Genomic DNA, 27,621 nt, shown 5'->3' on the forward strand with positions numbered 1-27,621 from the left:
TGTAGTTAGTTTTTATGAGTACAAATTAAGCATGAGAACAACCCCAAAAACCCTTCACTAAAAGTAACTCTTTTTTCTTGTTCCCTCTTGACATCATTTCACTCACCATCTTCACCTTACCATCCCGAGACAACCCTTTCCTTCTACCTCATTATTAGCAACCCTAAAATCTCATACCTGCTTAACCTTATATATATACTCTTTCCATTTCATCTAGAGTGAGAATGTCAGATTTTCTTCTACCTATATCTCCACTCCATCTACAAGTTGATGAAATCTTAGCTAGCTAGCTAGTTTTCTTCATATACTTGGAACTCTAAAAAACCAAACCCTTGAATATCATCTTTTAGAAATCCTAGTTTCCATACAGCAAGATTGGAAACCCTAGTCTTTCACTGTATGCATTTAGTATACATTACATCACTAGAACCCATTGATAGATAATGTGTATGTACATACATAAAATGTAGAATTAGGTCATCCTAATATCTCTTTATTTTCATATGCTCATTTACCTTGTCATCTTCCTCCAGAAATCAAGATGGCTGGAGATAGAGAAATAGAGGTGAGTTATTTACCATTAGGCCATATAATATATCGCGACGGTTTTGTATAAGTGCGCCGTAAACGTAAAAGGTTTTGATTTTGGTTTGTTTGCAGAAGTTTCTTCTCATTGACTGATCCGAAGAATGTAATTGATGAAAGCGATATTGGTGAGGTTCAATTTGAATATGACTTTACATATTATATGTAAATTTGCTATCTGATTGAGCCGTGCCAATATCACTTTCTACGAGGACTTGCAATGGCTTCATCCTGCCTCTAAACATAAGGTGGTTTCTCAAACTTCATATATTATTATACATCTTCTTACTGAATTTTAGTTAGTTTTTTTACATATTATGTGTGTCATGGTGCAACTGTTGCCAATTAACCTGGCAAAATGGTTTGATAAAAAGAATGTAATGAATCAACGATGTCGGACCCTTTCTGTTCTTGGTCTACTGATGAAGGAGAAGCTATAGCCACCCTGAAACCACTGAATGTGCCATAGCTTTGTGAACTAGTGGTAGAACAATTCAACATGTTAGAAAATCTTTTTATTTATCAGTTGAACTCTTTCTTAGCCTTTCCTTCTAACTTGTTACCATCAGTTCTCGAATATCTAATCCTGGAAATACACTTACAAATATTTATCTCTTTATTTGACTAGCGAATGCGTTTGTCTTCTTCTTTGAAGTCAAATTCCTCTTCCTCTGAATTTCTTCCTGCTTTTGGATACTCGTGCCTTATTACCCTCCCACAAATTGAACAGGGAATCGTGGAGATACTCTTCATCGCGACGACCATGAAATTGGTTGTTAACAAGTTTTTGTTTGGTGACGAAAGTAACTAATTACTTTAGGACAAAAATGAAGAACAAACATCGGTAATAATATGACCAACTGGCTTAAAAAATCTACAGCAAACTGGCTTTCGAATAAATTGCACTCAGAAATTTAAATTGGATATAAATAGGGGTGTACACGAGTCGAGCTCTTAACGAGCTGCTCGAGCTTGGCTCGACTATTGCTCGTGCTCGACTCGAATATTGACGAGCACGAGTTTAACACGAGCCCAAAATCATGCTCGTTTATGTAAACGAGCCGAGCTTGATCATCCTTTAGTGTATCACGAGCTACTCGTGAACAACTCGTTTAACATACTCTTAAAATATTGTAGTACATAATTACGTATTAGTATTGAAACTTGTACATGAAATATCAACCATTAAAAAATATCAGAATATGAATCATTAATCATTATTATTGTATGTGGCAAATGATCATTGAAGTATTTTGATAATTTAGAAAGTTTTCATTTGAAGTATTTTGATAAACGAGCTTAAAAGAACGCGAGCTCAAGCTCTTTCTGTTGGGAAAAACGGGCACTTAGGCGCAGCGGAATATAAGAGTTTTTCCCTTTGTGCTAGTTACGAGGATACAAAAGAATATGTGAGAGCAATAAACAAAGAACTGAAAGTAAATAAAACAACGATTTTTAACGTGGAAAACCTCCTCAATGTGAGAAGTAAAAACCACGGGACTCGTAGTCCAACCAAATCAACTATAATAAGCAAAGTAGTTACAGACTACGTCCACCCGAGACTCAGACTCTTCCAAAAGAATCAATCTCAAACACGAAGAAACACGGAGAAACCCTCACAAGAAAGAACAAAACAGCCCAGAAATCTGCAGTCCAAAACGACCCTAAATTCACTAGGATTCCGGCGACCAATCAACGATCCCTGCGTACAAATATTAGATGAATATGTCAAGAACAGTTCTGCCAAATTTCAGCTTAATCGGAGAAGAACTCACCGTCGAATTTTCCGAACAACGAAGACTGCGCGTGCTGAAAAAGTTCTGCCCCGCTCTTCTCGGCAACCTCCTTCTCGCCCCTCTTCTCTTGTGCGTTTCTAATTGTGTTGCCCCCTTTGGTGCTCCTCACACACATCTAAATTTGGTTAAGGTAGTATTTATAGACTCCCCCTTAATCCTAATTCCACCGTCATAAGTAACCGACCAAAGAAACTCGACTCGGGCCCGGGTTTGGTTTCCTAATCCAAACCCAACAAGGTTTCCCCACTAGGAGGAAAACCCAACACTTTCAAACTTATACGAACCGAGCTTGAACAAGTGGACAATTACTCGAACGAGCTCGAGCTCGACAGTCAAATACACGAACAGAGCTTGAACATCTTACTACTCGGCTCGGCTCGACTCGACTAAACCCCTAGATATAATCACATTGGATTCAAAGGTCAGTTGCACTTGGTGAGCTTGATCACACTTGATGCAGAGGCTCATGTCATGGTAACAAAAATATTGGCGTCGAGACTAAGGTGATAATCGGCGATAGAGATGATCTCCCAGCCAACAGCGAATGAACAAAATAATTGCTCACACGTAAACTATCCCTTTGCGGATATGGATCTTTTGTGATTTTACACCAAAACCGAAGTAAGTTTAACAATGGTTCAATATATACCCTTCTTATAAGCCATAGATAATCCACCGAAGCACCAATCAAGTCCAAAAGGACAGTGTATGCCTTCATAACTAAAGCAAGGACACAAAAAACATAATCGGATTTTCCCAATCCGTCTGATTTCATGTCGAACAAGCATGAAAGAAGGAAATTTAATTCAACAAGGGTGGTCAGTGAGAGGAGAAATCACTTATAACGGGGAGGAGCAAAAGCACCAATATAAAAACCAGCAAGGCTGCATCTGATTTCGATTTACTATGGGAGTATAGTAATAGCATAAGATCATAATAAGAAGTAAAACCAATTTCAATCCGATGAGAATTTTCTAATTATATAAATTGATGATTGTAATGATGCTTAACTGGATATTACGATAACACAAAACCAAGGTTTTAAAAATATTATTATATAACTAAAAGTAGAAAAAGGTAAAATGTGAAAACAAATCTAATTGTAGTTCCGACATTCAATAATCATTGAAGGAGATGTCCTTCGACCAAAGATCCAATACAGGAAATTTGTCCGATAGGAACCAAGGAGTTAAATTTCGGTTTCGGTGGAAATTTTGGTCAGCCCAAAAGTGGAAACGTTTTGGTCTGTGTGAAAATCTTACAAATCTGCGAAAATGCTATTATTTGCTTAGTATGAAGTGTCAATAAGGTAAGGGCCTAATATGCAATAAAATAGTTAAGTTAGGGGCCTAAATTGAAAATTTCAACCCTAATAAACTTAAAACAGTTAAGTTAGAGGCTAATCTGCAATAACATAGTTATTTTAAGGGGTAAAATGCATTATATTTTAACCATTCTGTTAGTTTGGGGGGCTACATTGATGTAGGTTATTGCGGAAGCGTAAAAGTAATGGAATAAAATAACGATAAAACGATAAACTTTAACAAACTTGATTGATAATCCTTGCTCTAAATAACAAGGACATACCTGACTTCCTTTCGTAGGAACTTAGACACTTCTAGATAGACTCAAACTAGGATTCTTAAATATCAAAGATACTCAAACATAGAAACTTCTAAACTCTAACCCTAATAGACTCGGCCTCATCGCTAACTTGTTCGGTCGTCAGACCCATGGCTTAGCCGTGAGGCCCATGTTGATGGTCTCCATCATATATTCATTTAAGAAATTGTTTAATTAGGAATTAAGTAAGAAAGATAATTTTAAAGAAATAAAAACCAGTAAGAAAGATAATATTAAAGAAATAAAAATCAGTTTCTATAGGTTCTAAAGGTGCCCCCTCAAAAGTATTACTAGCACCCGAGAAGGGCAATGGGAATGGGTGACAATAACCTTTCGGGGGAGTGCTTTTAGATATTCTTTTAAAATATCAGAAACCCTAGCCTTATCCCATCCTTTCTTCTTCTTCTTCAGCCACCACTCCCTTTCTCTCTCTAGGGTTTCAAGTTGATCTAGATATCTCGCAACGTTTTGCCTAATGTTCATAAGATTTCTATGGTGAAGACGAAAATTAGTGAAGTCAACAAGAAATTTGGAATCGAGTCTCGGTGGAAGCAGTAGCTATCCAGATTTATCCCATGTAATTTAGGCAATAAATAAAGTAAATATTGTAATAAATTTGTCGGGCTTTAGGCCTCTTTCATATTACTGGGCTTTAGGCCTTTTTCATTATCGTTTAAATTAGGCGGTTATCGTGCTCATCACATCTTCATGGTGTATCAATGCCTTGTAACGACTAACGTAGATTGTAATCGATTTCTCAAAAACAAAATGGAAGAAATAAACTAGGAATTTGAAAATTACGGTATTTATTAAATTTGAAGATTAGGGTTTCTGTTTTTACCTTATTCATGTTTGTATTAGAGGTAAGTTTTGGATTTCGGACAAATTTCGGCCGAAATCTTGCAAGAAATCTATGTAAGTTGCATTTCGTATCGGACCTTGCTAATAAAAAATTCGTCAATTTCGGTCTAAATATTTCGACATTTTATTCCTTGATAGAAACATATTTGTTTTTTACGTAACACAACTAAGTTGCATGAAATTAAACAGAAAAAGACGTAGAGTTATTTATGGTGCATCTAAAAATTTGTTTGGTGCATCTAAATATTTGCAAAGTTTTAGACTTTTGGGTTATTTTCCTAGAGGCTCTCTACTTTGTGACCAGGTTCCCGTGAAGACCGAGAAAACTCCCTTTTTTTCGTTACAGTTAATATCTGTTCCTCTCTCTCCTTCATCTCATCACCTCTCTCTGCCACGTCATCTATCACGCCACATCATCATCTTCTCCGATAGGTCGTCGACCGACCAAAAATTTTGGAGACCTTCATACTAAAAAAAATTAAGATTAAATTTTTTTCCTCTCCTCTCTCTTCCTCTAAACACTCCGACGAAGGGAAGTCCTTCGCCAGAGGTTTGGTTCACCGGATCCAGAAGATCTGGTGAACCAGATCTTGGGTTTGTTCTCAAACAAACCTTCAAGGTCTGTTCGTGAACAGACCAGATCTTAGGTCTGTTCGAGAACATACCAGATCTTAGGTCTGTTCGTGAACAGACCTTGATGGTATGTTCGTGAACAGACCTTCAAGGCCTGTTCAACCAACATACCTAAGATTCGGTGAACCAGTCCTCCGGCGAAGGGATTTCCCTTCGTCGGAGTGTTCAGAGAGAGAGAAAAAAATTTTGTTTTTTTTTTTAAGTGTGAAGGTCGCCGACCGGTTTACGGGATGTTTGACCGGCCGGCGACCCTATACGAGAAGATGATGATGTGGCGAGAGAGTTGAAGTGGCAGAGAAAGGTGATGAGATGGAGGAGAGAGAGTAACGGACAGCTAACGGAAAGAGGGGCCTTCTCGATATTATTGATGAAGTAGGGGGCTATGCGGGAAACTAGTCACAAAGTAGGGGGCCTCTTGAAAAATAAGCCTAGACTTTTTTAAAATTTTGAACTTATGGTGTTAATAAGATCCATTTTAGGAATTTTAGGACCTTTCAGCAAAAAATTTTGCCCCCATCCCAAACTGTCTTTATTTTTCCTATGATTGTCAACATTTGGTAGCCCAAGTGGTTCCAAGGTGTTGACATAAACTTCAGAAACCCCTAAAGGTCCCAGGTTTGAATCCCAGAGAAGGTGAAATCTTTGGTTATTTGAATGGGGATTATTAGGGTATAAATAATGTAGTGTAGTTGGGCTTTAGGCCTTTATCTAGTTGGGCTATAGGCCTTAAGAGTTTGAGTGAACTATAGACCAGGTCATGTAAGAGTTTGAGTGGGCGGGTAGCAAGCTTATCACATCTTTGATGTATTCAATGTCAATTGTACGACAATGTAATCGGTTTCCAAAAAAAAAAAAAAAAAAGATTGTCAACCTCAAAGCAATTCAACAAAAAAAAAACCTCAAAGCAATACCACAATTTTTTTTTTGTTGAAAAAATAGGCCGCGGCTTTGGCGAATAAAGAAAAATCTTCGGGGAATAAAAACTTAAGGAACATATTCATTTTCAGTCCAAAAATTAGTTCTTTTGATTTTTGCCCCTAAATCTTCATCTCCTTCTCTCATCCTCTCTCTCCTTCTCGTCCTCTCTATCTCTCTTTTATACTCTCTCTCTCTCTCTCACTAGTCCTATCTCTTGGTCATAAGGATCATTCAAGTGCATTCTCCAACTCGTGTTAAAAATTAGTTCTACCACTTAGTTTATGTCATACAATCTCCATCTTAATGATTATGACCAAGAGATAGGAACAGTGAGAGAGAAAAAATGAGAGAGAGAGAGAGAGAGAGAGAGAAAGAATATAAAAGAAAAAGGTAGAGAAGACGAGCAAGAGGGAGAGGATGAGAGAAGGAGATGAAGATTTAGGAGTAAAAATCAAAAGAACTAATTTTTGGACTAAAAATGAATGAATTTTTGGGCTTATAGCCCAAAAAACGGGTCCTAATAGTAGATATAATCCTCTCTAATCCTATAAAGGGTTTTAAAACCAAAAAAATAATATAAATGGATATCTAGTCCATTTGGTCTCATCTAGAGAGAAAACACAAATCTCTAGAATAAATATTATTTCATAAACCCTAATCTAACCTTTCCATATTTTATAACTAATTTACCTTCGAAATAAATGCATATCTTTTTCCATATTTATCTCTCATATTTATCTCAAATCATGTTTCTATTCAAAGTAAGGATATCTTCATTATTTTCAGTAACGGAAACTCTTTATTTGATCTCTCTAAAACCGATTCTATGCATATCTTTTTCCATATTTATCTCTCATATTTCTCTCCAAACATGTTTCTATTCAAAGTAAAGATATCTTCATTATTTTCAGTAACGGAAACTCTTTATTTGATCTCTCTAAAACCGATTCAGTTGACAAACCTCCATTAAACTCAGAAAATCTTCTTCTTCTACATTATATTGTTGTCCAAATTCAACATTTATCAGGTTTAATACTTTCGAAATCTTTATAAACACCATTGTTAATATCTAATATTTCTTCTTATAACTAAAACCCTAATTATTTTTCTCTATTATAAAACGTATCAGTTTTATGATACATATCTATAAGATCTGTTTACTAATTCATTAACTTCGAATGTATCATGTTGATTTTCTCTCTCTAAAATTTTCATAACTGTTTAAGATCTTTATGTTTATTCCTTATTCAATGATTCATAACTAAAACCCTAAAATTTTTATAACTGTTTAAGATCTTTATGTTTATTCCTTATTTAATGATTTCTTCAAAGTTAGTATGTTATGTTTGCATCCAGTGATAATATCATATTTATTTAGATCTATGATTAATCTTCTGTTGTTTCTGATATTTCGTGAGATCAGATTATCAATCATCAATCGAATGTTTGATGTTTATGTTCTTTCTCTCTCTTAAAATTTCATTTATGTTTTTGATCTTGATGTTTAATCCTTCAACTCGAGTTTGACATTATTGTAATCAATCATCATAGCAAGTATCTTTAGATTTGTAGTTTAAACTTAATGATATTCTCATTTTTTTCTTCAGATCTGGTCTTCAATCCGTACGGATTTATGAAACATTTGTTCTTTCGTACGGTTACTCATAACAGAATTTACAGTACATGTACTTTATCGTAAATTACCAACATTTATAGTAAATTATGGATATTTTATAGAACATTACCCGTGCTTTAACACCAAAACAGTACTCATTTCATTAGTAGAAATACTTTGCTTTACTATCAAATCTCCTGTACTTTTCAATAAAGTACATATAATTTACGTATATCTTCATGTTCTTACCATTATGTATATAATTTACGTATAAGTGCACATAAATTATGTATTATTTATTTACCATTACGTGTACTTTTCATCCAAAACAGTAGCCTTGATAAGTTTACCAAACTACTCAAAACCTTCAAATGTTGTCAAAATTTGACAAACATTATATATAATTTACGAAACTGTACATGCAGTTTATAATACAATATATGATTTTTTTTCTTTAATGTATGTGTATTTATGTGTGTAGATTTAATATACCAGATGAAATTTCAAAGAGAATCATCAAATCAAAGTGAGTCAACGAAACTAATGGAGAGTACATGGATGGGCACCATTTTTTAACCAAAGAAGATTTTGTATTTTTTTTTGTAACAGAATGTAAAGGATGTGTAATGTAAAAGAAATTATGTGTAATTTATTGAACAAGACCCACATACATTTGATAAATTATGTTGTATACTTGACAAATGATGGTTTCCTCGTCATAAATAATACATAATTTACGTATTTGTTTCATAATTTGTATTCTATGTGTATTTATGTATGAGTAAAAACGAAAACATATGTTGCTTTAATGTTCCCAGAAAAATATACTATTTCCAAATCTGAAAGTTATGTGAGAGAAAGTGATATATATGTTTTGTATATTAGTCCCCAAATCACGCTAAATCGATCCTAGAAAATATACTATTTCCAAATCTGAAAGTTAAGTGAGAGAAAATTGATTTGAATCAAAAAAAAATTACATAGTAAGAGAGAGAAAATTGATTTGGTTTCCAAATCTGTAAAGAGAGAGAAAATTGATTTGATTACGATTTTTGTTTTGAATTGATTTGGAAATAGATTTGCTTTCCAAAACGGTTAGAAGATAGAGAAAAATCAATTTCGAATTTATACGTTAGCTGCTTTACATCCCCTAAATCACGCCCACATTAGAAACATTCCAAATTCACTCTGGAAAATTAAAAATCCCGTGATTTTTGTAGGAGGGACATGGACGGTAGTTATCTCATAAAGAATGGGTTATTATATCTATAATGTAAAAGGACAAAATTTCCATATTTTGGGAAGATTGGATCATAAACCTTTTTTGAATATTATTTTTGTCTATATACCCACGGACCCAAAATGAATATGCTCCTTAAGTCTTTATTCCCCAGAGATTTTTCTTTATTCCCCAAAGCCGCAGCCAAAAAATACCACAAAAAATTGGTTCATATGATTGTTAACTTCAGCACAGACCCCTGAATCCTGATAGACAAGGGACGAAGAAAAACTGGGTTATCCAAGAAAATAAAAGACTACTCGTGCACAAACCATCTCCAAACTTCTCCAGCAACATGAAAACTCAACAAACTTAATCCCATTATTTGGTATAGGTAGGAGAATAGGGATATAATTACAAGTATGAACATCTCTATAAACTCAAAAATTCAAACGATATATAAGATTCAATCGATGTTATTTTTTACCAGATCGCAACGGAGAGTTGCTATTCTTGACGAGTTTTGATTGGGTATAGTTCAGTTGCCAGTTTCCTTCTGACTTCTTCTTTCGACGAGATTGCTGAGATGATGAACGGGAGTTATAAGATAAGATAGCAAAGTCTTTAAGATCTTGTAATGGAGTTAAGCCTTTCACAACTTCATCCATTGTTGGGCGGACTTTCGAGTCTCTGCTAAGGCAATAATAAGCTATCTGAGCAACCTTATATACACCTTTAATGGAGTAATTGAGTTCTAACCGAGGATCAACTAGTTGGAAAATCTTTCTTTTGTCACTTAAATATGGTCTTGCCCAAGATACGAGATTTTGTTCACCACTTGGTCTTCTCTTGTCTACTGATCTTCGACCGGTTAATAGTTCAAGTAACACAACACCGAAACCATAGACGTCGCTCTTAGATGTCAAGTGACCTGCCCAAAAAAAAATAGTACCCCAAATGTAATTGCAGTTTACATATATAACACAAAAGTATCGGTTTAGTGACACGTTTTGTCACTGAATGGGCTACTGTTGGAAACCGGTCAGAAGTTGGATTTTGGATAGGTAAAATCACTGTTCCCAACGGTGAAAAACAGTAAAGAAACAGAATGTATTTTAGCAATTCTGTCAATTCCTAAGGCTATTAAAATCTATTATGATTCTTCGGGTATTCTATATGTCTTTCTTACCTGTCATCACATACTCTGGTGCAGCATAACCATATGTCCCGACCACCCTAGTAGAAACATGTGTTTTATCACCTTGGGGACCAGCTTTTGCCAAACCAAAATCTGAAAGTTTTGCATTATACTCCTACAAATAGAAAATTTTGAACTTGAATAAAGTGAACACAAACCAAAGGAGGATTGAAGGTTAAAATGTTTAGGTTCCGTACCGGATCAAGCAAAATATTAGATGTTTTAAAATCTCGATAAATGACGGGCTTAGAACCTTCATGGAGAAATGCCAATCCTTTAGCTGCACCAAGTGCAATCTTCATCCTATTGGACCATGGAAGAGGAAGGACCCCTTCAAAAATTGCAGCATATTTAAGAATTCAACAATATCACATGGGAACTAAGATTTATCAGTATATATTATCCGATTAAAAACATTGGACCTGTGGTAAGAAAGAGTTCCACGTTGTTAAGTCAAAATCGGGACAATTATTTTTCTCAAATAGAATAATTATTACCATTGTACCATAATGTGATTAAATCTCGTACAAATTTTCACAGAGAACATTTTCTTTCTACGTTAGTACTAACTAACTAGGTAAGATTAGAAGATTCAACTCTCAAAACCGACTACCTTATTCTTGGACTACTGCATTTGGAATTTTAACTTGTAGAAACAAGAACAGACAACTCAAGCAAAGAAGGAAAAATGAAAACCGGGGAAATAAACCAAAGGAAAATAGTAAAGAACAATAAAGAAATGAAGCTTTTTACTCACTTCTGAAAAGATGGTTCTCAAGACTACCTCGTGCCATAAATTCGTAAACAAGAAGTCTCTGATCATCTTCGATACAATATCCAATAAGTTTAACAAGGTTAGGATGATGAAGCTGTCCAAGGAAGTCAACCTCGGCCTACAAGTATATTATCAGACATAATAATCAAATACTTCATAGTCAAAAATCAATCGACAGAAAAAAAAAAGAAAAAGAAATTAGCAACACTAACCACCCATTCTCTATGGCCCTGAAGAGCATCTTCTTTAAGGCTTTTGACAGCAACCGTTAAGCCCGTGCCAGGTTTTGCTGGGGAAGTTCCACTCTCCTCAATCCATCCTTTAAAAACATATCCAAATCCACCTTCGCCAAGAATACTATCGGGTCTGAAATTTCCAGTTGCGGATTTGAGTTCTTGAAACGTAAATTGAAGCAATTCACGGTTATCTTTCTTTTCGGATGATAATTGATCAGGATTCTTGAAAGAAGGTAGAGTTTCATGTGATGTAGATAACTCCCTATTACTAGCATTGAGGTGTCTGGTCTCAGTAGCTGCATTAACAAAATCGGATTACAAAATATCTTAACTCATATCCAGATGACAATAGTTGGAAAACACAGCAATACATCTCAAACCCTAGAATTTCTTCATGTGGGTCAGTGGGTCAGTGGGTCAGAAACTCATATCCAGTTATCAGCACAACAATCTTGTTCTACTACAACTCTTTCAAGAAATTATGAACTTAAGATGAAAACCCATTTCAGGAAATCACCTACTTGACATATTTATTGCAACTTAACTTAAATAGAAATCAAAGTACTTTTTTTTTTTGAAGAGGAATAGAAATCAAAGTACTTTAAAAGCAAATTAGGGTTTGTCCAAATAACAACTTCAACTAGGCAAAGTTCAATAAACAAAATTAGGGCAAAAAGTTAAAATCGACAGAGCTAAATTTGGCTGAAAAAAGAAAAATAGTTAAATGAATCAAAGAATTGAATAAATCAGGTTTGCAAATCAAACAGCAACAGTATAGGAATTTCAATTAAGGAACAAGTTAGGATTAAATTAAGCAAAACCCCAATAAGAGAAATTCTAATTAGAAAGTTTAATTGATGACCCAAAAAGTAAAAAAAAAAAAAAAAAAAAAACCCATGAATTACCTGCTTCATAAATTGGATTGGTTCTAGGGAGAGGATTAACAGACTCTATTGAAGAAGATAATTTGTGGGTTCCTTTAATCCTTTGAATAAGTGCTCCCCAACACCCATCCTTACTTTTCATGTCTACCAACTATTTTTTGTATTCATTAACTAACTTTTCTTAAGAACTAGTTCAACTGAAAGAGGTGGTGATCTTCAATGGAGGAAGAGAGAGATAGAGAGAGTTTTAGAGAGAGAAAGAGGTATTGTTGTTGTTGTTCTTAATGGTAAGGGTGGTAGTGGTTTATCTATGAGAAAGAAGTTGTAGACATCATAATCACCACCATTGAACCAATATGAACAAAAAGAACTTTTCTTCACCATCTTTTCTCTCTCTCATTTGTTGTTTAATCTAGAGAGCCCACCTTTCTCTCACAAAATTATTTTTTCTTAAACAAAAAGAGTTTACTTTTTCTTCTACAAAAATAAAATATCTTATTATAATATACAGTGGAATATGATGAAGTGATATAATCGAATATGCTACAGTGACCATGTCTCCGAGTGAAAAGTACATTTATTAGGTACGGTTTGGTATGTATGAAAAATCAGGCGGTGGAGTAGATTTTCCTACAAAAATTGATTTCCTGGAGTTTGATTGAAAGACAAATTGTATTATCCTATTGTGACGGTACTTTTTGATAATTGATTTCATAATTTATTTAAATTTTCTTTTGTTTGAGATAGAAGAATTATGGTAGATATATAGAATAGAAAACCTTCCAAATGATTTATGGGACATCATTAAAGATGATAACTTGGAGTGATTGGATTTTGGGTCATTTTACATGTATTTATTTGCCTGAGATCCTACTCCTCCCTTGGGTTCAGTAGGATTGTCAATCAGGAATTAAGATAGACATGTCTTGTTGCCTACTGTCCACTGAGAGCTACTTTAGAATCCCCTTTTGTTGACTTTCTTTTATAGATAGAATAATAATAATAATAATAATAACAATAATCTCCCATAAATAGCAACAAAGACCATACTTTTTTTTTTCCATGAGAATACAAAGACCATACTTGATCTTCCATTAGAGCTATTTATGTGTAGGGGTGGGGTGAGAATCAGACCCAAGGACAGGAAAGTGATTTTATCAATCTAGGGGGACTTAACAAATTTGGAAGTTGACTGTTCTGACAACTGAAAATAACGGTAGAAGTTTTCCGGTAAATGTGTCTCTATCTTTTTCTTTGACATTTTTTTGACAGGGTGCGGTCGGACACCGACGGTAATGTCTTTACCACGAGCAAAGAAAATTAACAATTTCACTATATTTGGAACTTTGAAGTAACAACATACATTCAAAAGAATTAATAAGTCACTAACTACAAACTAAAAAGCAAAAAGATAAAAAGATCATCACCTGGCCTCTAACTGAAGGCATTGGAGGAGGAACATAAAGGCTAGCAGAAAGTGGAGCATGATGATCTAAATATTAGTCATTGATCAGTTAACCAAGTCAACAAATCAAGTAAAGACTAAAGACTAAGCGGGTCAACCACGACCAAGTCGCTAGGAAGGTGAAATACGAAGGGACCTTGTCAACTAAGCTCGAAATTAGGAGTTCGACATGTGTTTCTAAGGTGCCTCAAGCTCTGCTATGACTCTGAACCCAATCAAGTCAGCCTCGATCTTAAGTCTGTTCAGGGTCTTGAAACAATGAGGGAGGTCTGCGGAAACCAGCTCGACCCTTAAGCCTGTCAGACCTGAAGGCATGGGAAGGCGAATTCGAATCCCGGTTTAACCTGTCTAAGCCTTCAACTAACCTAAGGTATAAGGTGGAGAAGTCCATCAAATCCAAGTAACGTGGACGACAAGAATACTCTGGGAGACAAATTTTCACAAATATCTAAAAAACCGGCAAAAAGATCTATCAAATTCAAAGTATATGCAAATAAGGAAACCTATCCTTGTTACAATCACAAAATCGTGGTTTTATCTAAGCCGATCCTCGACCGTCGGCTAACCAAGCCTATATGTAGCAAAAAAGTTGGCCCTAATCAACACAACAATGTTTAATCTCCAAATTCAGACTTTCAATTCAGTTCTTTAAACTGCAAAAACTACCTTCTGACTTGAGTTTCTGAGCGGTTTCTGAGTTTCCCTCAGATCAAATTTAATCCCAGAATCACGAAGAGTTATTTATTGTTTGGCCAGTTAAATCTTCATATCCTGAATGATAAAACTAAAAGTCAGTTTTAGACATCATTAGAGCAAAAGGTAGGTTTCCAGACGTTGTTCTCATACTTATTTTCATCAACAACGTTGAAGGGCTCACACATGTTTGTAGTTAGTCATCCACCAATCTTAAAGAATGACACAGTAGTCTAATATATCTGGCATCAAGTTAATTATTACAATATTCTTCGAGCATATGTTTCTACATAAAAAATGTCAACTCCGAAGCAACAATAGACACAAGAACATCTCGTGCAATAAATCAGGGTCGTGCCTGACAATTTAGGGGCCCGGTGCTAAATTTGAAGTGGCGCCTTTTTATATAAAAAAAACAAGAGAGTTTTTTTTTATCTGAATATTTTTGTTTTCAAATGATTTAACGATAAAATTAAGATTGAATCATTAACGAACCCAAACTCAATGTATAATGTTATTATATGATTGTCGTGACACTTTTTATGTAAAACTTCTCTGTTTTGATGAGAGTTTTATTTTTATAAAACATTCGTTTGAAATTTAAAAAAAAATTAAACTATGGAAACAAAGAATTAACATTTAGGCGTGTTTGCTTTTTTTCCTTCATAACAAAATAACTTTTTCTTGAAATAATCAAATGTTAGTGTCTAGTAAGATTCTAGAAAAATTAAATTATTCATCTTGTCAATGTGTGACTGTCCATTATGATTTTAACTTGGAACAGATTTAAAAGTGAAGCGAGATCCATAAACAAGAGAAAGACACATTTTCAAGAAAAGTATACGCTAGAGACTGATGAAGGGGGATTTCAAATTTATAGTCTTTAATCCTTATTTCATGAACAAAAGCTATACGAAACAACTAGCTAGCCAAGCACACAAGTGGTTTGCTCTTAAAAAAGAAGCAATAAAACACATGTCATAAAAAAAAATGCAAATTGTCATCCATGTGACTTGAACTTGGGACTTCCAAGTATTGATAATGAAGCATCAAACCAACTCCGCTACTTCCATTTAGATGTTTAAACCATGACATTTTCTTTACTTAATCACTTCTCACTACACCTCTCAAAGCTAAAAATAGGCCCCATGTGGTGGGGGTGCCCTGGGCGGGCGGGCACGGCCCGCACCCCCCACCACACGGCCCTGGCAATAATGGAGAGAATGAAATGTCTTCTCATTTTCTCTCAACCATTATATGGAAATTGTACCTAAATTTTAATTAATTTGACTTATCTCCGGCTAAGACATCCTTTAACCATACCTCTAACCTAAAGAAAAATAAGGGCGAGCCCATATTTCAACAGGATTTCTCTTGTATCATTGGTAGTTTAATGTGTATAACAAAATGCACTAGGTTGGATGTAGCATATGTTACACATGAAATCCTGACCAAACACACTGGGATGCTCTAATCAGAGTGTTTACATACTTAAGGTATATGCTTCCCCCATTCTTTTCTTTATTCCTGGTATCTTGCAATTGTAGAAGGATATAGAGACGCAAACTAAATCTTTGACTTATAAAAATTCAAACCGAGAAGTGGATATGTTTTTACACTGGATGGTGTCCTTATCACATGAAATTTACTAAGAAGACGGGTACAGCAAAATCTACCGTGGAATCGTTATTTATTGCATTAGACAAAATCACAGAAGAAGTTGTGTGATTGTAAACCTTCTTTGTTGATATTCCACTTTGGTGTAAATGAGTGCCTTCGAATTCTTATCCACTTTGATTCGCAAATTGCGATAGATAAGGCTAAGTATGACATTTCCAATGGAAAGTCTAGACATATTTCTCAAAGACATGACTCTGTGAAGCAATAATTATCTAATTGAGTAATATACATATATTTGACGATGGTCTAAGGAAAACAATGGAAATCGATTATAGAAGTTGTACATGAAACGCGAGGATGATGGTGTCAGATCCCATTAGGAAAAAATCCTTGATGGATAACCAACCTTGGAATTGAAGACCCTATGAATATGCTTGAATGAGACAACGAAGTTGTAGATGGTACGACCAGACCACTCTAAGAAGCTTAGTCTTTTCCATCCTTATTATAAAATAATAAGAGTGTTGGATGTTCAATGTGGAGACGAGATATGTAGAATGGAGATGCAAAGAGGGGAACAACATGACACCCTTGACAGACTCGCCTATATTAATGTAGAAGTGAGGCCACTTTCTGTGAGAATTTGGGTTGATCCCCTCAATCGCTCACAAATATTAATTGGTTCACCGTTGACACGAGCATAACCACTAGATCTTCATAGATATTTGTATCTACAATATGAAAGGGCAGTTCAAGATATCGCGTTTACTAACCAACCTGTAGTATTGACGAATTCTCACTACGTGAAGGTTCAAGTCCAAAAGACACCTTCACTGGAACATAACAATTCTTGTTTTTTTTTCCTCAACGTAGTTTTACCATTATTTCATTCATGTGAGGGATAGTTATACTCAATTTTTTGAAGCTAAATTTATTTTACTTTCAAGAGATTTATTAATATGATTAAGATGAAAGAAATTTTGAAGAAAAAGTTCTTTCGGAGGGAATTTAAAATGCAAAAGAAAAAAGTTTTCTACTTTCACCAAAATGGAAATTCTTCTGGAAGAAAGTACTGTGTTCTTGTGAAATTTTCTTTACTGACTTGTTGCTTCCACGTTCTTTAATACCACACTGCAAAAGCACAATGAAATGGTCATACTCTTGGGGTATTAAATTCTTTTGTGAAGGAGGTAGGATGGGCAGTTGGTTAGTTCTAGTATGGATTGTACATGGACAGTAGTTGGAGTCGGCGACTCACTTACGGCTTCCTCCTCAGGGATCATTGGGAAAGAGAATCAAGTTGACCTTTGCGAACAGCTTGATGCACTATCTTTCTTCAACCCTTTAAACAAAATGCGACAAAAAGAAGGACAATTGATGGACTCGTGCCCGGGCTTTCGTCTTGTGCTGGGCTCGTGATTGGTTGGTTAGGGCTGGCCTCGTGCTAGTGCTCGAGCTCGGGCTTTCATCTTGTGCTTAAATACGATATTCAAAGTTTAAATCCACACTAAACTATTATAGATATTTGATTTTCTTTTGATGTATTTTCCTTTAATAAAATGTTTATTTGCTTTAGCTACAAATGAAATAAAATATACTCACTTTTTTCAACTGTCAGATCAGAGGTTTCAATGTGAAGATAGTTGTTTGATTTGTAATGTTTTGTGTTCGAATCTCGAAAGTTCTATTATGTTACTTTTGCTAGTTGTCGTCGTCATATGACACGATTGTTTGAGTCCCAATGCTATATAACAAGGTCTCTCTCGTCTGTCTTGCCTTCTTCTCTTATATGTTCTAAGTCTTCTCCAAGTGTTCGTTTCAAGTTGTTTGTTATGTTTTCTCTGAGAAATACTGTCAGGACCTTACAGATAAAAAACATTGAGTGTTACTGAATCTTTAATTGTAACATCCCTGAGTATTATAAGGGGTGCCTATAGAAAGGCACCACCCATATGCCCACGTTGTTGTCCAGATTTGTTTTAGGGATCACTTCTCCTAAAGCAAAAACTAGAAATCCCTATACCATAACACCCACTTACAAACTCAAACAACAACTCACTTCGTTTTCTCTTTGCATTATCAGTTGCAGTCGTGAGTTTGCGGAGAGGGAATACCCTAGAGAGAGAAAGTGATTTCTAGAGAGAAAAAGTGATTTCTAGAGAGAAGAAGAGAGAAAAAGTGATTTCTAGAGAGAAGAAGAGAGGGAAAGAGAAGGAACTTCAAAGGGATTTACATAGCCCTCTTCAATTTTAAACCTTGTTTGGTATAGTTAGAACTACAATAGCTTTAAACTATCAATTGTTGCTAGGTTATCATCAATTAATTTAGATTTAATTAGTGATACAATAGACATATACTATGATTTTAAAGTAGTTCCAACAACAATAGTATAACCCTAGAACATTATGGTTATATTAATGGAGTATATACATATCCGGACAACAACCTAGACTATTAGGGTTATATAAATATAGTATAAATACACCCAGACAACAGCCTAGACGTTAAGGATTATTTGTGTTTATGTGATTGATGTTGATAATTGATGTTTGTGATCAATTAGATGTAGTATGTTGCACCTCTAAACATATTTATGAAAGTAAACTCATCGCGATAGGTTATAGTGATGTATAACCAATACTTATCATGTTTGACTCGTTTGATTGTATGAGATGATATGTATGAGAATTAGAGCATAAATGCTATCAATATATATGTGTAATATATTGCTTTAGGTTGTATCCTAGAAAGAATAATCTAGTCGGAACTAAGAATGGTTGGCTCGACATGTGGGTTTGATTGCGAGCACTAGTTATTGATGTGATATTCGATAACTTAGTGGACCATGATCTCGAGTTCTATTAATGGATTGGACTAAGACTGGTTGGCTCGACATGTGGGTCGATGCAAACACGGGTTTGTCAATATGATATTGGACAACCTAGTGGACCAGGGACTTGAGTTCTAATATAGATTGACGGTCCTAATCCATAAGTAATCGGTGGTTGGCTCGACAAGGTGATCGATGCAAATATGAATTTCATTCTTGTGAACCACATACTTCTAGTTTGAGAAGTAATTTACCAACTAGAGGTTGGCTCGCTTCCTGCTCATATGTGAAGTGCTCGTGTTGCACGGATCCCCTTTTGGGTGGTATCCCTTGTCTATTGAGAGGTTTAAGTCGATGCAAACACGGATGGCAAGTGAAGCTGTCTTGTGGACCTTGAAATTGGTTATACCCCTTCAAAAGGGAAGTTGTATTTTATGGATTGCTTCGACTATGTAATAGGTTGACTTTAGTGGTGTTGGCACGAAAGGTGTAACACAATAGACTATGTTATTGTCTTTCTTTTGTTCGATACTTGGCTTCTATTTAGACCTTAGGTTATTGGAAATCTACTAGTTGGGATCTGACCCAGCCTACTATATTTCAGGTGAAAGAGATCGGGGAGCGCCACCAGTTTGATCTCAGTTCCTCAGCTCAGAGTTGCTTTCGTAGTTTTTCCTTTCGAGATTAGGTAGTTGTTTGGATTTCTTTTCTTCAATTCGTTGTATTTCCTTTCAGACTCATTTACCATTGATGTAATCGGATACTCTAAAGATTATTATTCAATCTATTATTCATTAGTTTGATTTGTGATTTCTTATGAGCTCCATAATGTATTGGTTTGTCAGTTATTTGGCTTTCATGTTTATTATGTTACAATTCCATGGCGGGATGCTCCATATCTTGGTTTGCATGACGGTCGACGTGAAAGCTGGGACGTGGTGTGTTACATTAATACACTATTGAATCCTAAAGACAATCGTCCAATAAATTACATAGTATTTTCAAAATGAGAGCACAAACGAGTTTCGTCTTAAGGACAAAGTGTTTAACACGTGCATCGATTGGTTCACTTGTGATGATGCATAAAATGTTCAGACGTTGATCAACGTCTAAAGAGTCAAAGGTCAGACCAGAAGTCTGGTCTCTCGGAACAACTCGGGTTAAGGCAGCAGGACAGCTAAAACCCCTGATGGTCTACCACACATTCCCATAACCGGGAGGTCGGTCAGAAGAAACCAGCTCTGCATAAAATACCCTTGGCATGGATAGACCAGCCCTGTGATCTCTAAAGGAATAAGGGGGGTCTCCACAGGTTCGGCCCATATCTTACGCCCGGAACTGAGAAGATATCAGCGCTGCAACCTAAAGACTTAATCCCGAACCTTCCAGAAAGATCTCAGTCGGTCACACATCTTGAAGTGTTTAAGCCGTTTGGACTCCACGTATCTAAAGGAGGAAACTTCTCCTTTAGAGTCTATCACTCCGGCAAGATATCAACGAAGTATCCTAGAACTTAGGAACTTTCACTTATCAAAGATCCGAGATAGACTCGAAGAGAAACCCTAAATACGCAAAAGAGGTAACTTCTATTACGGTTTGACGGCCACCGCCTCAACAACCGCCACTAAGGACAGTCGGCCTACCTTCACCTATAAAAGGCCCCCCACATCGTCCTTCTAAGGACACGATCTCTGAAGAACAAACACATCATCTCTCCCAAATATAAGATCTCTTCATACCAGAAGGATCACCCCCAAAATAGAGTTCTCATAACTCGCCCCCCAAAAGGATCAATCAATATTCATTCTTTTACTGCAAAGAGCACCCTGACTGTCTTGAGCGTCGGAGCGGTTTTCGAACCCTTTGCAGGTTTTTCCCCCTCGGGAACAGACGAACAGGAGCAAGGAATCAGGAGCTGGAGCAAGGAGCAGAGAAGCAGAGCAAAGGGGCGGAGTAGAGCGGAGAAGCAGAGCTGAACAGAGGAATCTCACCTCTCAAAACAGAATATACCATCATAACGGAGGCTGTCATGCATCAACTCCCTTTTTCATGCTGATTTAATCGGGAGCCAATTTTCGACATCAGCAACTTGTTTATCTGATTAGTAGTTCACTTGTTTATCTGATTAGTAGTTCACTTGTTGTCTTCAACTGAATAGATAACTTTGCCCAACACCTAGACCAGTGGAGTCCGATAGGCTTCGCTAGACATGCAAAATTTAGAGAGAGAAACAAATCTTCTTTTTTGTTTTATAAAATTTTTGACCATCTACCTAAGTGGTTAGAATTCGAGACTGCCTTAAATCTGGCTCCATTTTTTCGTCTAGAGTTTTTTTTTTTCTGTTGAAATTTTTTTTTTCGTCTAGAGTTAGTATTGCCCAACTTTTTTTTTTTTTTTTTTTTTGATGAGATAGTATTGCCCAAGTTAGATCATAATCCAAAATATAATTTTGACAATCTCTACTTTGCTTGCTTGGTAAGTTGTGACATAAAGTTTGACTAAATTATGTGGCTGGTACCCATCATAAACGCCATCTTTTCTTTTTATTTTATTTTATTTTATTGCAATGTCATCTTTGGTCAAACAGAATTCACTTTCAATATTGTAATAGAAAATTATCTCAAATAAAATTGTTTAATTTCCCATGCTTCATTTTCTTCTTTAGTCTCCCAGTAGCATAAATAAACCATAAAAGATCCTTAGAGTTTTATTGTAAAGTAGTTCTGATATACTACTACATTACGATGATATTATCGTACGATAGTGCATGAATAGGTTGGCTACCTCATATGACTACAGAAAAGAGTGGGATTTAGCTTCGTCTAAATGAAAATTCCATATAAAAGAAGTCCACAAAAGATTTGCAAGACGCTACGACATCTCAGAAGTCTTCCTCGCAGGACAACTTTGCAACAAAAAGAAGCCCAAATTGCAAGTTTTGCCTTGTCGGCCCATTTTCGGACAAATTTTAAAATATAAGGGATGCAAGATATTAACAAGTATAAACATTGGTACACTCGAAAAATTTAAAATACAAAATGTCGGATTTATATCAGTTGTCAGTACGCAATGAAGAGTTGTTGTTTATGATGTTTTGGTTGAGTTTACTTCAGTTGTCAGTTCCTTTCTTATTTCTTCTTTCTACGAGACTGTTGAGATGAAGGAGATTGATAAGATAAAACAACCAAGTCCTCGAGTTCCCGCAACGGAGTTAAGACTTTCACAACTTCATCCATCGTCGGCCGAGCCTTTGAGTTTATTTTAAGGCAATGGTTATCTGAGCTACCTTATATACCCCTTTAATGGAGTAATTGAGTTCTAACCGAGAATCGACCAGCTGAGGAATCTTTCTATTATCACTTAAATATGGCCTTGCCCAAGATACAAGATTTTCTTCACCACTTTCTTGTCTCATGTCCACAGCTCTTTGGCCCGTCAGCAGTTCAAGTAACATAACACCAAAACCATAGACGTCGCTCTTAGATGTCAAGTAACCTTCTCAAACGAAAATTGTAAACCAAACACAGTGTATTAATTAATCTTCGTATATGAAATAAAGTGTAAAAAAAGGGACTCAAAATGGAAAGATTCTACTTATGAATTGCAGATATCGGACAAAAGAAGTTCCATGGAAGAAGATGAACAATTATGAAAATGTAACAGTGTCGGCTCATAGCTCTTACCGTTGTAATGAGAAAAAAATGGTCGTTATGACTTTTTCGTCGAATGGCTAATGGTGAAAAAAAGTAAAAAAAAAAAAAAAAATGAATCCTTAAAGCGTAAAATATTGGTTATAAACCATTAATGCAGAACCTTTTTTTAGCAATTATCTCAACTCCTAAGGCTATTAGAACTTATTATGATCTTCTTCGGTCTTTTAAGATCATGTCTTTCTTACCTGTGATGAAACACTCTGGTGCGGCATAAACAAAAGTCTCAATACCCCTGTTAAAAGCATGATTGTGCTCATTTTGTCTACCAGACTTTGCCGAACCAAAATCAGAAAGTTTTGCATTATAAGAACACAAATTTTAGGAACATTTAAGGTTGAAATCGTTAGGTTTTCTACCGAATCAAGCAAAATACAGGATGTCTTAAAACATCGATAAATGGTGGGCTCAGAGCCTCCATGGAGAAACGCTAATCCTTTAGCTGCACCAAGGGCAATCTTTATTCTCCTTGACCACGGAAGAGGCAGAGGTCCTTCAAAAATTGTAGCACGATCGTTAAGATTTCACCTAAATCACATGGTAATTAAGAAATAATAGAGTAAATATTATTACCAGATTGCTTAAAAAGTCAGTCCTACTATTTTCTTAAACTTGGAAAATAGTTACTTTTTTTCTAGCAGCAAGTTTTCGGCGCTACTCTCAGCACCAAAGAGACACACGTTTTACCACCCAACCAAATTGGGGTTCACTTATCAAAATGTTTACATAGAATTCATTCTTACCACTGACCACATACTCGAATTCGTTGACATTTGTTTTTTCAGTCTATCATAAATAAGGCTGAACCTTATACAAATTTGCGTGCACTTCCATTTTCCGAGAAACCCATTTAAGAATTTGTTGGAAGACTCGCTCGACTTTCAAACGAGAAACGACCACCCTAATTTTGTAGATAAACGTCTGGTACTTCAACTTATCAAAACAAGAACGGAAAACTCATTTAAGCAAGGAAAAAAAGAGTGAACGGAATGACAAAAACTGTTAAGAACATACAACAAACAAAAGGATTTTAATCAATACTCACTTCCGAAAAGATGGTATTCGAGACTACCACCTGCCATAAATTCGTAGACAATAAGCCTCTGATCATCTTCGCTACAATATCCAATAAGTTTAACAAGGTTACGATGATGAAGTTGACCAAGGAAGTCAACCTCAGCCTGCAAGTATATTATTAGACATATAACCAGATATCACATTTAGTTAAAATCAACCGACGGAAATCAGGAAGGAAATAACTATACTTACCACCCATTCTCGTTCGCCTTGAAGAGCATCTCCCTTAAGCCTTTTGACAGCAACCATTAGGCCCGTGCCAGGTTCTGCCGGAGAAGTTCCATTCTCCTCAATCCATCCTTTATAAACATACCCAAGTCCACCTTCGCCAAGAACACTATCGGGTCCAAAATTTCCAGTTGCAGATTTGAGTTCTTCAAATGTAAACTGAAGCAATTGACGAATATCGTTCTTTCCGGATGATAATTGATCAGGATTCTCAAAAGGAAGTAGAGTTTCAGGTAATGCAGATGACTCTTTGTTACTAGCATTCGGGTTTCGGGTCTCAGTAGCTGCATTGACAAAATCGGTTTGTAAAATATCTTATTCGGGTATTATTGGAGATCTTCAATAAAAAATTTAATGTAATCGATCAAAACAGAGATGTTATAGAGATGAAATTGAAGTGAAAAGCACAGAAAAACATATCAAACCCTAGAATTTCTACATGTAGTTTAAAGGTTAAAACAGGCAAAAAAGAATCACCTAAAAATGGAGAATCTATTAAATTTCCTTCTTCAGATTACAAGCACAAAAGTCTTGCTCTACTATGATAATTTGAAGAACCCTGATCTTAAAATGATAATCCATTTCAGGAAATTGACCTATTTGATATATATTTCTTGCAACCTTATAGTAACAGAAATCAAAGTACTATGAAAATAGATTAGGGTTTGCCCCAATAACAACTTCAATTAGGCAAACTCAATAAGTAAAAGTAGCTTAAAAGTAATGATAAGCATAGCTAAATTTGATTGGAAATGAAAAGTAAAAAGGGTAGATCAATCAAGGAACAAATCAATAAATCATGATTAAATTAAGCAAAAACCCATAAGAGAATTTTAATCAGAAAGTTTAATTGATGATGAAATGATTATAGAACCCATGAAGTACCTAGTTCATAAGGGAAAGGATTAGCAGAATCTTGTGAAGAAGATGATTTGGAAACTCCTTTAATCCTTTGAGTAAGTGCTCCCAAAAACCCACACTTGTTTTCCATGTCTATCAATTTTTTTTTAGCATTCATAGATTAACTAGTACTACAATTAAAATTGTATTTATATTTATACCTTATAATTCTCCTTTAGCTCAAAGAACTTTTTTTTTTTTGTTGAACTTAGCTCAAGTACTTGTTAGAGAGTCAATTCCACTGGGTCACAACCGAGTGGGTTGGTCTTCATTAATCCTAATTCTATTAGGATTACATTAGATAAAGATAGAGTTTTAGTTTTTAGTTTTTATAAGACTCCTAAGTTATAAACCTATAAATATGTATCTCCATAGACAATGTAATCAATCAAGTTGTAGTATTAATAAATAAGGTATTTACCTAGCTCTCTCTCTCCCTCTCTCACGATCAACTGTTCACTAATCATCATCAATCATCCTCGGTTACAACCGAGAGCTCCATTCTTCTCTCTCTCGGTTATACCCGGGTATTCATACTATCACACTCGGCTTCACCCGAGAGTCGTCACATATCATCTCGGTTATACCCGAGACCATCATCCCTTCTCCATCTCTCTCGGTTATCAACGAGACGATCATCTTCTTCACCTCCACTCGGTTATATTCGAGTGTGTTTATCGTTCAAAGGTTTAACCTTTTCACATGGTATCAGAGCCATTATTTTTTTTTTATCATGACTACTCCCGAAGCTTCCGAAACTTCTCAAGTTCACGATACCACTAAAGACCCCCACGTCAATCTTACAAGTAAGTACTATTCTTCTTTTCACCCTCCTTGGGTTATTGATTCCGGTGCCGCTAAACACATATGTTCCGTTTTATCACGGTTTTCTTCCTATTCTCTTGCTCCTCCGGATTTATTTGTTAGATTACCCGATGGATCAAGAGTTAAGGTTCTCCATATTGGTTCGGTCTATTTTTCCAATAGATTTTATTTACAAGATGTGCTTCATATTCCATCTTTTCAATTTAATCTCATATCTATATCTCAAATTTCTAAATCTCTTCGTTGTACCGTCTTATTTGACAATGACTTATGTCTTTTTCGGGACCGAACAACGAAGATGGAGATTGGGCATGGTAGTCTTCATGACGACCTTTACTTCCTTCGCACGGAGCGTCAAATTCTTTCCGTTTCCAATTTAGTTCGAGATACATCTAGTCATGAGTCTTTTTCTTTATGGCATTGCCGTTTAGGCCATCCATCTTTTTCTCGTTTTCAGTTTTTTAATTCTAGACTTCCATGTATGAATTTTAAATTCTTATCGAAAAAAGTGTCGTGCGATATATGCCCGCTTTCTAAGCAATGTCGATTGCCTTTTCCTACTAGCACTACTTCTTCCACTCATATATTTGAGTTAGTTCATGCCGATATATGGGGTCCTTTTCCGGTTCCCTCCACCTCCGGGTGTCGTTATTTTTTGACCCTTGTTGACGATTTTTCTCGTTGTACTTGGATATTCCTTCTAAGTTCTAAATCGGATTCTACTATGCTAATTAGGAATTTTTCTAATTACGTTCATACACAATTTAATTGTGTGATAAAAACAATTAGATCGGACAATGGTTCTGAGTTTATGAATCATTCTCTCCAAAGTTGGTTTCTTGAAAAAGGGATTACCCACCAACGTAGTTGCACTTATACGCCTCAACAAAACGGTGTTGTTGAGCGAAAACATCGCCACATTCTTGAAGTCGCAAGATCTTTACGACTTCAAGCTCACCTCCCTCTTTCCTTTTGGGGAGAATGCGTTTTAACCGCCGTCTATCTCATAAATAAATTACCCACACCAATTCTTGATGGGAAATCCCCTCATGAAATTCTCATGGGTGCTCCTCCGAATCTTTCACACTTACGTGTATTCGGATGCCTTTGCTATGCCCGTATCCCTTTGGTAAAAACCAAGATGGACGCCCGGTCCTCCGCCGGCATCTTTCTTGGCTATCCAAGTGGACAGAAGGGTTACCGTATCTACGATATCTCTACTCAACGTATCTTTATCTCACGAGATGTGTCATTCTTCGAGAACCGCTTTCCGATGGCCTCTCCGCCTCCGGCACAACCTCCTCTCACCGATCCATCCCCGTCCCTCTCTATCGATGACGACGGTAGTTTTAATTTTCCGGTGATTAACGAGTCTGCTCCCAACTCACTGTCCGACAGCAGCAGGTTCACCGGTGAACCTACTGTTCCTGTCGTCCCTGCTACCGACTCTGTTTCAGGGGTGCCTCCAGACACCCCTGCTGACCCGTCTTCGGAAGCCCGGCCTCTTAATTCCCCTTCGGGGGTGCCGACAGAAAATTCTGACGGACTCCCCACTTCAGGGGTGCCGTCAGAACCTCCTGTCATCAATCCCAGCTCGGTCCCTTCGCTGCCCCTGCCCGCGACCGATGTTCCCGCTTCCGACTCTTCCGTTATTGATTCCGGCAGACCGGTTCGGTCACGCCATCCACCTAGTCACCTCAAAGACTATGTTTGCTCCAATACCACCACCGTCAAGTACCCACTTGAAAACTACTTTTCCATCAACTCTTTTTCTACTTCTCATCAACAATTTCTTTCCTCGGTCTTGTCCTCAACCGAACCCACTTCTTTCACCCAGGCAATGAAATCTTCTCATTGGAAGGATGCAATGGCCAAGGAAATTTCTGCCTTGGAAGAAAACAAAACATGGACTCTTACTAACTTACCACTC

At 36.2% G+C, this 27,621-nt stretch overlaps 2 protein-coding genes across 3 annotated transcripts; both read right to left on the minus strand.

The window, feature by feature from the left end:
• Nucleotides 1-9,573: 9,573 nt before the first annotated feature.
• On the minus strand, nucleotides 9,574-12,824 carry LOC147537188 (serine/threonine-protein kinase PBL36-like). The gene is made up of 6 exons (XM_086640577.1): nucleotides 12,365-12,824; nucleotides 11,436-11,755; nucleotides 11,206-11,341; nucleotides 10,646-10,779; nucleotides 10,440-10,563; nucleotides 9,574-10,181 (listed from the first exon to the last, which is right to left on the minus strand). The coding sequence occupies exons 1-6, from the start codon at nucleotides 12,483-12,485 to the stop codon at nucleotides 9,727-9,729; spliced, it is 1,290 nt and encodes a 429-aa protein (XP_086496703.1). The 5' UTR covers nucleotides 12,486-12,824; the 3' UTR covers nucleotides 9,574-9,726.
• A 9,081-nt stretch (nucleotides 12,825-21,905) lies between these two features.
• Nucleotides 21,906-25,090, minus strand: LOC147537189 (serine/threonine-protein kinase PBL34-like). Of its 2 annotated transcripts, XM_086640578.1 has the most exons (5): nucleotides 24,852-25,090; nucleotides 23,931-24,250; nucleotides 23,707-23,842; nucleotides 22,850-23,154; nucleotides 21,906-22,446 (listed from the first exon to the last, which is right to left on the minus strand). In XM_086640578.1, the coding sequence occupies exons 1-5, from the start codon at nucleotides 24,982-24,984 to the stop codon at nucleotides 22,438-22,440; spliced, it is 903 nt and encodes a 300-aa protein (XP_086496704.1). In that variant the 5' UTR covers nucleotides 24,985-25,090; the 3' UTR covers nucleotides 21,906-22,437. The 2 variants fall into 2 exon arrangements, with proteins under 2 accessions (XP_086496704.1, XP_086496705.1); XM_086640579.1 differs by lacking the exon at nucleotides 21,906-22,446 and having other exon boundaries at nucleotides 22,936-23,189.
• Nucleotides 25,091-27,621: the final 2,531 nt, after the last annotated feature.

The sequence above is a fragment of the Eschscholzia californica genome, unplaced genomic scaffold, assembly GCF_041429995.1.
Source record: "Eschscholzia californica isolate CP2 unplaced genomic scaffold, dmEscCali1.0.p SCAF_5, whole genome shotgun sequence".
Taxonomy (NCBI): Eukaryota; Viridiplantae; Streptophyta; class Magnoliopsida; order Ranunculales; family Papaveraceae; genus Eschscholzia; species Eschscholzia californica.

What these genes read in the sequence shown, in the direction of transcription:
- LOC147537188 (XM_086640577.1), bottom strand. Translation starts at nt 12,485, where the DNA reads ATGAAAAGTAAGGATGGGTGTTGGGGAGCACTTATTCAAAGGATTAAA. An exon ending in CAATCCAATTTATGAAGCAG is followed by an intron (nt 11,756 to 12,364) that starts GTAATTCATGGG and finishes TTGTTAATGCAG; the next exon opens with CTACTGAGACCAGACACCTC. An exon ending in ACCAGAGTATGTGATGACAG is followed by an intron (nt 10,182 to 10,439) that starts GTAAGAAAGACA and finishes TTTTTTGGGCAG; the next exon opens with GTCACTTGACATCTAAGAGC.
- LOC147537189 (XM_086640578.1), bottom strand. Translation starts at nt 24,984, where the DNA reads ATGAATGCTAAAAAAAAATTGATAGACATGGAAAACAAGTGTGGGTTT. An exon ending in AAGGCGAACGAGAATGGGTG is followed by an intron (nt 23,843 to 23,930) that starts GTAAGTATAGTT and finishes ATATACTTGCAG; the next exon opens with GCTGAGGTTGACTTCCTTGG. An exon ending in CGAATACCATCTTTTCGGAA is followed by an intron (nt 23,155 to 23,706) that starts GTGAGTATTGAT and finishes CAATTTTTGAAG; the next exon opens with GACCTCTGCCTCTTCCGTGG.